This window comes from Blennius ocellaris (assembly GCF_963422515.1).
Source record: "Blennius ocellaris genome assembly, chromosome: 1".
NCBI classification, from domain to species: Eukaryota; Metazoa; Chordata; class Actinopteri; order Blenniiformes; family Blenniidae; genus Blennius; species Blennius ocellaris.
In genome coordinates this window covers 35,039,446-35,050,086 of record NC_137650.1, presented here as the reverse complement: position 1 = coordinate 35,050,086, position 10,641 = coordinate 35,039,446, and the positions used below count along the sequence as shown (strand labels likewise).

General features: G+C 44.7%; 1 protein-coding gene across 1 annotated transcript in view; it reads left to right on the top strand.

Moving 5' to 3' along the window:
* Nucleotides 1–10,641, top strand: part of ddb1 (damage-specific DNA binding protein 1) — a 66,438-nt gene continuing 55,797 nt past the window's right edge. The window contains exons 1-7 of the mRNA XM_080496025.1: nucleotides 1–134; nucleotides 1,042–1,190; nucleotides 2,927–3,043; nucleotides 3,643–3,864; nucleotides 4,083–4,197; nucleotides 4,466–4,563; nucleotides 8,577–8,735. Of these exons, the coding sequence (XP_080352151.1) occupies nucleotides 74–134; nucleotides 1,042–1,190; nucleotides 2,927–3,043; nucleotides 3,643–3,864; nucleotides 4,083–4,197; nucleotides 4,466–4,563; nucleotides 8,577–8,735 (921 nt within the window). The 5' untranslated portion in view covers nucleotides 1–73. The remainder of the gene's footprint in view (nucleotides 135–1,041; nucleotides 1,191–2,926; nucleotides 3,044–3,642; nucleotides 3,865–4,082; nucleotides 4,198–4,465; nucleotides 4,564–8,576; nucleotides 8,736–10,641) is intronic.

Sequence of the window (10,641 nt, the reverse complement as noted above, 5' to 3'; positions counted from 1 at the left end):
TGATATCAATGATTTTTCCACTTGTGCGATATTAAAACACTGCACTGGTGTTTGTCTTTAATCGGTGTCGAAAATGTCGTACAACTACGTGGTGACAGCCCAGAAACCCACGGCGGTCAACGCCTGCATAACAGGTAAAAAAAACGTGTTGTGTTTTTGGAGGTTTTTTTTTTTTTTCTTCAGTAAAAGCAACATTAGCCAGCTGCGTGCTTGTTAGCCTGAGATCCCGCGCTGCAGCTCCGGACGGGCCTGTAGCCTCTGCTAGCTGCGGCTCACTGCTCCGGATAAAGCTCCCTCTGCTCCATGCGTGTCACTTCACACACATCCAGTAACTTTCGACAGCGTCGCGCCAGCATTCAGGCGTTCTGTCCGTCTTGTTGGTGTGTGACGTTTGTGGCTGTCGTGCCATTCAGCTTATCAAGGATAACGCGGAACGCGGTTTCTCCCCAGATACAGCTCCTAAAAGCTCCTCTCTTGTAAACACCCCGAAAGAAACTGCACGTTTATCCATTTACTTAAACATCTGACTGCAGAGGAAAACTTTATGCGAGTTAACCACTATAATAGACTTCCGAAACATCGTTCTGCCTGTCAGTGTTTTTTTCAAAGCCTGGCAAGTAAAATGTGTTAAAAACAGACATTTTTTAACTTAAAAAGGTCTCTGAAATTGAGATTTCTACAAAGGGTTCTAACATCCTGTTTTTACTGCCCAGCAATATTGTATTGTCAGCGATAATACAAACACCCTAAATAGGGAAAATGTCAAATTAGCACGTATTGATTCATCTTCCTGCCTGTTCAATCTAATAACTATATTTTACTTGTGATGATGATGATGCATTGGTTTTATATAGCGCTTTTCGAGACACTCAAAGACGCTTTACATTGCATTGCATTATTCAATTATTCCATACTGTGGATCTTTGTTACCTTTCCCACATTCGTATCTCTGTGAAAGCATGTGAATGTTCTTGTACCTGTTAGATTTCTGTCTCGAAACGTGAAACTCGTCCATCAATTAACACGTCAACGTCTGTGCAGGTCACTTCACCTCGGCTGAAGATCTGAATCTGCTCATAGCCAAAAACACCCGGCTGGAGATCTATGTGGTCACCGCGGAAGGACTCCGGCCCGTCAAGGAAGTGGGCATGTACGGCAAAATTGCCGTGATGGAGCTCTTCAGGCCAAAGGTACAGTTGGTAACAAGGCCAATGTTGGGTAGGATTAGCTGATTTACTTTGAATCCAACTCTGGTGGGCTTTGTACCCTGCATCCTGGAAAAAGTCGTTTATTTCAGGAACTATTTGCATGAAAAGGCTGCGCTCCGTGCTGTGACGGCAACATGACGAACAGTGCGGGATATATATTTCGTCAGTAGATTGCTAACTTCGTCAGTCACTCCCGCTCACATTCCCACCTGTGGGACATATGGAGTTATTCATTAAACTTCAAATGGCGGTTTTGGGGGCTGTGTGAGGGAAATGGTATATACGCAGGGAGAACATGCAAATTTACCACAAAAAGATTCCCAGACTGGAATCGAAGCAGGTTTATTGTCACTATCGGGTTTTAAAGGTGCTCCACACCATGCACGTTTTTGGACGGCCCAGATGAAAGATAACAAGCATGAGAGAATCGTGGCGATATCTTTGGTCTTGGCCCCGAATTGGGTGGTCCTTCATCGCACTGACCAGTTCAAGGATGGCTGTAGTTATGGTCCTGCGACTGAAAGACGCTGTCAGACTTGTGATACAAGTCTGACAGCGTCACAAATCTGGAGCGATCATCTGACAGGGCCACTGCTGCTTCAACCTTCGTCAACCGACTAACCAACAGAAATGCAGTATGAAAGGATCAGTGTGACACTGGTGCCAGAAACAAATGGATGCTTTGGGGCTATAATGGCAAAACAAGTTGGGGAAAGAAGTATGAGATGTAAACAAAGATACAGCCTTTTAGAACGGTAGCAACAGAAACCTTCAAGCCTCTTTTTTTGGCTCAAACTTATTACATCTTGTACTTGAACATTCACGTCGACTCGTGTACATTCCAGGATGAAATTCAGCACCGATTGTTAATATATTAAATGAAACCAGTGAATTTGTCTGTGTGCATGAAGTAGGGCTGAAACGATTCGAGCTATTCGAGGTATTTGATTGCTAAAATTTCTCAAGGCAAAATTCTAATTCGCATTTCTTTTTTTTCAAATTTTCTTTATTGAGATTTGCACGGAACAAAACAGCAGGGTTGTTTGACGGTCATAATAAAGATCGGTTCTATCGCAAAGCAATATTTCATTTTTGTTCTAAGCCACCCTCCCACCCTATACTATTCTCACCTTCTTCCATTCATACCAACACACACCTGAGACAGTTTAGACAGACGTGGAGTATTTCTGTTGAAATAGTAGTCGTATTTGTGTTTAAAACTATAGAGAGCATAAAAAGCAAGTTGGAGGCTATTAAAGCGTTGCAGTAGTCAGGAAGAGAACAAATGTGTAAGTAATGATGTCATCAGCATATAGATGCTGACTCGTGCTTCTTTTTTTTCGCCCAATCTCCATTTTTACCTGTTTATACTTTAACCCAGCTCTCTCACTACGAGTGTAATGAACTCTGTGGCTAACTTAAGTTTTAAAGTCATTACTCGATGAGCCTGAAGGGTGAAAAAAGACTTTCCCATCATTGATTGATGATTACAAACTTTTGGAATTAGGTGATAAAACATTGCGGTATCACTTTGTATCACACTTCATGCTTGAATAATTGTTTCAAGACATTTTAAAGACCCAAACCTACTTTATGGAAACAGAAATTTCAATCGGAGCCTCTTTGCAGGCTGGTTTTGGTCCACAGGCCTGATGTTTGATGTTTAAATCATCTTTTGCTGATTCATGTTGTTGTTTTTTTTCCTGTCTTTTCTCCAGGGGGAGAGTAAAGACCTGCTCTTCATCCTCACATCCAAATACAACGCCTGCATCCTGGAGTACAAACAGAACGGCGAGAGCATCGACATCATCACCCGCGCTCACGGGAACGTGCAGGTCGGTCCAACTGCAGCCACACGCCTCCGCCTTTAGGTTCCATTTACTACAATGAACACGTTTATGATTTAAACATTAGTGTCACATTTTTTGAGTAGCAGTGAAACAAACACGCAATTCAACTTTCCCTTACTTAATGGGGATTTTAAAGGGACTTATCCTAATTTACATTAAAGTCGTGAGTAAAAGCCCACTTTTTAAAAACGTAAACAAAAAAGATGATCCAGTTTAGTTTTAGTGGTTTTGCTTAAGAAAGGTTTCACGTTTTTTCGGCAAGATTTTGGGGAAGAAGAAAAAAAACCACGATGCCGGTTTCCATGGAAACGGGAGAAAAGCTAAAATGTATTTATTTAATGTGTTGCACCACTGGTGGGTGCTGCTGGTTGTTGACCATCTGTGAGTTTGTAAATCAACTTTTAAAATCGTCGCATTCTTTGAGGGTCATTACGTGACTTGTGGCACATTTCAAACAAAGCTCACAAAGCTTCCTGCTGATTTCCACGAGGATCTGAGAGTTTAAACCGCGACGCCACTGCCCCCCCCCCATGACAGCGCTGTGTCGGATCGATTTGGTTTTTAAATAAACGCTCCGCCCACAGGATCGGATAGGACGTCCGTCTGAAACCGGGATCATTGGGATCGTGGACCCGGAGTGCCGCATGATCGGGCTGCGGCTGTACGACGGCCTGTTCAAGGTGATCCCTCTGGACCGGGACAACCGCGAGCTCAAAGCCTTCAACATCAGACTGGAGGAGCTGCAGGTCATCGACGTGCACTTCCTGTACGGCTGCCAGGCCCCCACAGTCTGCTTCATCTACCAGGTAACCCCATCAATACACCTCTTTCATTGTGAAGCTCCTTTTCATTCATGTCCTTTCCCCTTCTCCTTTCTCTCTTTTTTTTTAAAATGGATTTTCTCTCTTTTTGTGCATCCGCCCAATTAAAAAAACAAGTAGATCGATTGAGGTCGCCTTCCGTCTCCTACAAAACTATTTTCCCGATTGTCATTGTGGCTTCTTTCACTATTTCTGCGTCGTAGGACCCGCAGGGACGCCACGTGAAGACCTACGAGGTCTCTCTGAGGGAGAAGGAGTTCAACAAAGGCCCCTGGAAACAGGAGAACGTGGAGGCCGAAGCCTCCATGGTCATCCCAGGTAGCTATTGAGCCGGATCCTTTGGAAGGCTGATGACTTATTGATCCGTAGTCGTCGAGAAGAGGGTGCAACTCTCGATTTTATTATCAAGAATAAACAACAGTAAACCCATTTATGATGCGACGACTGGATTTATTCAGATTGTGCCATTAAGCGAATAGTATCCAGTAATAATATACCTGCTGCATCATGTATTAAATACAGAAAACGCCAGCCCAGCACATAGTTCAGATTCCACTCTTGACTCTTTCCCGCGCTTGCATTTCAGTTCCTGAGCCATTTGGTGGAGCTATAATCATAGGACAAGAATCCATCACCTACCACAATGGAGACAAATACTTGGCCATTGCACCACCCACTATCAAGGTAAGGACGGCGTGTAAGGCAGATCATTGGATTTCAGTTCCATTTGTATAAAAAACAAAGGGGCTTTTATGTTTAATTTATGCAATTTTACATGTTTTTATCTTCAAAGGCTCAGCAATAAAGAATAAGATGAAGATAGTTTTAAAAAATGACATTTTATCACAATCCAAAGGTTTTCTACTTCATTTTTGACTGGAATAAAATAAGCTTAAAATGCTGCACTATAATTAATGTTCCCGCTGTATCAGTTGAGTTGCATTCGATGAAAATGTACGTCTCTGTTTGAGTTTGGTTAATTCTATGAGGAAGATTCTTAATGTGTGAGAGGTGGGAGGTCGGCTTTATTTCGATTTATAGAAGACATTTCTGAGACATTGGGGTGGGGGTGCACTCCTCCAACATGCCACCGCAGCAATTCCCACCCTCATTGTCATTCTGCATGAGTGACTTATAGATTCCAGTGTAATATTGCAGCAAATTGGTGATCTTGTTGTGGTAAAAAAGGATGTTTTTGCTCCTTTTGCATGCTGTTGTTTGCTCAATCCTCTCGGCATGAAATGGCCACAGTAAAACTGTAACGTGTGAACACGTCAATGTTTTGTTACTCTAAACGTCGGCGAGTTGTGCGTCTTCGTTCTGAGTGTGACGTTCTGGCACGGTGATGATGACTGTGGCCTCCCGCCGCCGCCGCCGTTCGTGTTACCGACATTAAGTGGAGGTCTCTGCTCGCGTTTTACAAAGCTCAGAGCCCAGAGGAGCTCCTAAATGGCCTCCTGCTTCTATAATTAACAAACACTTTCCTCTCTGGCTGCTCTCCACCACCACAGTTTGGGGAACCTTTCAGATTGTTCTCACGTCGCAGCTTTTACTTTGCTGCTGCACAGCTTCACTGACGAAGATATAAAAATATAGATCCTCTTGGGATGTGGCGAGGAAACGCAACTTTCTAAAAACACTCTTGATTCCTCTGTGGAAATGAGAGGAAGAAACTTGTTTTCTGAAATATCGCCACTGTGCCTGCACGCCACTGCTGTAGTAAATACTTGTTCTGCTCATGCTCAAGTAGATGGACAATAATAATGTTTGTGTCCAGATTCTCCTGAGACTTGGTAGTTTTATAGTTGACCGTCACTATATTAACATTTCAACTTGGACGTCTGTCCATATGAACGCCCTTGTTCTACAAATACAAAACTTTTTCTCAAACGAAAACACAAAATCGATGCGTTTTCACTTGAAAAGTCACGTAAGCGGAGGTTCAACGTGCACTACAATCTACTCGTGCAGAAAAACGTGTCGGCTTCAACTGCAGCGAATATGTGCAGGACGCCGCGTTTTCCTTGTTTGCATTGAGACGGACGATTCTGAGCGAATGCGCCAGTTTTCAAAAAGGAGTCCACAATGGTCAGAACAGTTAAAGAGCAGCTAGTATATCAGTGTATATGCACACTGATATATCAAGTATATCAGTGTGACCAGATGCTGATGTTGGTAAAAACATGATCCCAGCATGCATGTGCTCACAAACCAAAGCCATGTGGAGTCGATGCTGTTGCTCCGTCAGCCTCGTCGGGTGTTCCACACCCCCGTTGTAGAAGTTTGTATTGAGATGAAACACATTCCAATCTTCCAAGTGTCAAAGAAACACACCGGCGTCTCTTCTGCTGTATCGCGACGTTTCTGGCAGCTAATTAATAAATTGTCATTTCAAGCCAGTGGAGTGCAAAGCTAATATGGGACGCGGCAGACCGGGAAAGTTTACTTTATGCGTCTTAAGTTTATGCAGAGTGGTTTGTGTAAATTGGCCTGCGGTGGGCCGGCAGGCCGCCTCTCCCCTTGTAGAAACGACCAGGCTAATTGTCTTGCCTTTTGAGTCGAGAGCAGTGCCAGGGGTTTGAGATGCTGTGAAAGGAAAAGTGGGCTCGTGTTTTGACAAGAGATGTAAGCAATGCCTCAGTCAGGAAGGATTGCGAAAATGAGTTTTGTAAAGGCTCGATCATGTGAGAAATTGACTGGGCTCGTACAGTAGACAATGACAATAACAGTGTCTTCTTTTGAATGAAAAGTGGCGCAGGCTGAGTCGCACTGCGTGAGTTCAACGCCAGTTCCAATCATAAATGCCATCCCGGCCAGCTGGGCAGCCTTTCCTCCGTTTGGAGTGCAGGAGGAAGATTCTGGCTCTCCAGCAACTCCAGGCAAAAGCTCCCTAAGATGTTTCTCGTGTGTGTTTGTGTTTGCGTTTGTGTCGCCCAGCCTGGTGAGGCTCTTGTTGTGTGAGAAAGCGCCGGCTGAAAGCTGAGAAGGACCCTGACAGTATCTAAATGGAGCTGTGTCCAAGATGAAAGTATTGAAACACGTGTGTCTCGGCTCCTACTCGCTGAATGCATCCTCTTTTATTCAATTTTTTTGAAGAGTTGTGCAGTTTTCTTTGAGGAAACGTGTGTTGCAAAGTCCGAGAAATGTTGCTGATAAGATCGATTGGAAGCCGCGGCAGGCTTGATAAACCAGTGTGCCACACGATCACATCTCTTCTGAGCCGAGGGAGTTGAGTAACAAGTACTGCAGAGCAAGATGGCCGCGCTGAACGCTGCGTGTTTGCATGCGTGTGTTTCTTCTCTCCCGGCGCGCATCTAAAAGTCATCGCACACGAACTCGCGGGGACACAAATCACCACGGGAACAGAAATTAAGGTCCCCATGAGGGAAATGGATGGATATTGAGGCGGAGACATGTTTTACGATCCGGCTGTGGTGAGGGTGAAGTGAAGTTCAGGAAATGAATACAAATCCCCAGAACGCATAGAAACGTGTGTGTGGGTGGGTGTGTGTGTGTGTCCCCACATGAAAACCATTGCATTTGAGAATGGCATGTAAGGTCGGCGTGTCACCTGCGGGCCACTAGGTGGCGTCTACCTAAAACCTACCGGTTCTTGAGTTATGCGCTGCACCCGATTGGACAAGCGCGTCACTCGGGGCCAGTTTGTTCCTCCACCTGACAACCGAACCAACATGGCGACCCGGTTACAAGCTTTCTGTATTTATTACATTTTACTGGAGTTTTCCCGCCGCTAGTGTCGCCTCATTTGCATAACATTGGTTGGACGTGAAATGCGCCGCGCCGGGATTGCCCTGCGGTCCACAATGACGGCGAGGTAGACAATCCATCGACTATGAATGGGAAGCGAGAAATTGACGACCCCGTGGACACGTGCGGTTCATATAGCAGCAACATGACTCGTTCTGTGTGTCTGCATAATGGGTCTTGTAGCCATGTAATAAATGTGTGTGCATGACATCTGTGTGCATCATGAGAATTGTGTGCAGTGTGAGTAATGTGATGTTTCGTGCGCGTAACAAGACTTTTCTTTTTTGCTGCACATGGGCGTAATGAGATTTTTTGCGTACGTGTGCACAGAGATTGCACGTGGCGTGCGTGATGAGATTTGTGCGCGTCCAAACAGACTCGCATGCGATCACTGCTATTGTCGTCGTCGTGCAGGCGTGTAATGAAATCTGGGTGTGCATAATGAGACTTGTGCGCACATAAACACACTTGTTGGTCCGCGTGCATGAACATGCTGAGCGCGACGCGTGCATGGGTAGCACAAAAATGCACACGTGGGGATAGATTGAAGGCTGCAGAGAAGAGGAAGCGTCTCAGTTTGATGGATGGACGACAGGTTGATGTAACGTTACTTTTGCAACACAAATTTGTAGGAACAAAAAAACAAACAAGACTGTGAGAAACTCTTTGTTTTCTTGTCTTTGTCGTATACGGCCGGCCGGGCACCCAGAGGAATGTGTTTTCGCCCGGCCTTGTTATAAAGCAAACGTCCTGGGGGGCTTTTATGGCCGCGGCTTGACGTTTTCATGCAGTGTAATTAATGCACACGGCGAGGATGAAGACTTTGTTACAGGTTGAGACCAAAGAGCTGTTAAGCGTCCGCCGGGGAGGTCGTCCCCCCCCCCCCACCCGCTTTAAAGATTTGTTTGCGTTCCCACTCTCTGTTGCAGCAATGCACCATTGTTTGCCACAACCGCGTGGACCCCAACGGCTCCCGCTACCTGCTGGGGGACATGGAGGGACGCCTGTTCATGCTGCTGCTGGAGAAGGAGGAGCTAATGGACGGCACCGTGGCGCTCAAGGACCTCCACGTGGAGCTGCTGGGAGAGGTGCCACATTTATCTTCCTCCCCGTCTTGACTTCTCTCTGCTTATCCACCTTGCCTTTTCCTCCGGCGCGACTCCACCGGCTGTTGATTCTCCCGCTGCCTCCTTTTTTTTCCTCTCCTCTCGCCACCTCAAGCGCCTCCCTTTTGTGACTATCGACTTCTTAATGGTTTATGTGCCCGACAGGAACTAATGGATCTGTCGGCACTTGAACACAAGATGAGAAAAAATGATCCCACCTCTTTGGCGCTGGCTTGCCAGGGTGTCACTTATCCCTTTAAAGTTGATTTAGACAATAATGGCTGTATTTCAATACCGCGAAGCAAAAATCTCCAAGGCAGGCGGCCTCCCGGTCTGCAGCACTCTCCTCTAATGACTCGCCACAAAGTGCAGGAAGGTAAAAGTTGTCTGAGGGAGGAACAAACAGACGGAGCAGACACAGATTGCTTCTCAAACGACTGGAGTTTCACTGCAAGTCTGCAATGAAACGTCAAGACGGCGAAACCGCCATTCATCGTCTTTCTATAGCAACTGAATGTACAAACCTGTTCACACGTCTGCGTCACGCAGTCGTCCACCTGCAGTTCTTTTCTTTGAAATTGTTTTCTACAACAACTTCGAAAATCTGCCGCGTTCTGCCGTAAATTCCGACGAGCAGAATTCCAGAGTTTTTATAGTTTCAAAGTAAAACTTTATATTCTCTCTTTGTGGACCAGTCCGCTGAGCTAAAAGACGGCTTCGTCTCGTTCTACCTTCGTATTCACCAAAAGCTGATCGTTTAACATTGAGCACAGGTGAGTGAGTTCACACACAACCCAACTTCACCTCGATGGTGAAATAGTGCCATAATTATCCTGAAACTCTGAAGTTGGTGTTTGTTGTGGCGCAGAGTACACGTGACGAACACGTCTCCCTGTTCACAAACCCAATTACTACCAAGAACGACTACAATCTCAACATAAAGCCAATTTTAATGAAACGCGACCAGTAACTTCATCACGCATGTTTTTACAAATTCACCCTGACAGCATGACTTTGAGGCCAGAACTCTTTATCGAGTCAATTATTATTTCATTTACTAATAAAGTAAGTAGAAGGTTGTGTTTAACAAGTACGTACTTCCCCGAGCCCCACGTGACGCCTCGTACTTGATTATTTGAACGCTAATCAATCAAAAGGGAAAAACAACAGAACCAGATCTGTTCTCCAGCCGAGAAGACGCTCACCTGTTGTCAAAACCAATTAATATATAAAATGTTTGTGCCTACAGAAGCGTATTTCATCACCGTTCCAGGCTTATGTGAGGTTTCCTCGTAGCTGTTGTTTCTTTTTAACCTTTGCATTATGTGACTTAATGTGGATGGAAATTGGAAGCAGAGCAGAAACCAAAGTACTTTGAAATGTTTCCACGTAATTGTGGACGAGATTGACAGTTATATTCACGGGGTGATTGACAGAAAACAAATCTACAACAAGAGCTTTCAAATAAAAATGCAAAACTAAGTAAATTAATTCTGGCTTTGTGAGATTTGTATTTTTTGTTTTTTTTTTAATCATTCTTATTCCATTATTGTAAAAGTCTTTTGTCTGGATGCACCACAAAATGATATTTTCTAGCCGGGGGGAATTAATACTGGGATTTAAAAGACTACCTTCGGACATTAAATGGTAAAACTAAAATCTTCTTTTACTGTTATTATTCAACACATTGAAGAAAATGTTTTACTCGGTTACATTTCCCCCCCAATAAAACCTTGAAACTGTCATTCCAGGAGCAGCGAGTTGATTTGACTTCATTCAAATCCAACATAACTCTGAAAATGCTCACTTGTTCACACGGGCGTCAAACATCAGGCCCGTGGGCCGTTTTCCTGAGTGATTGTGGAGTTTTGCTAAAACATCAACTCCT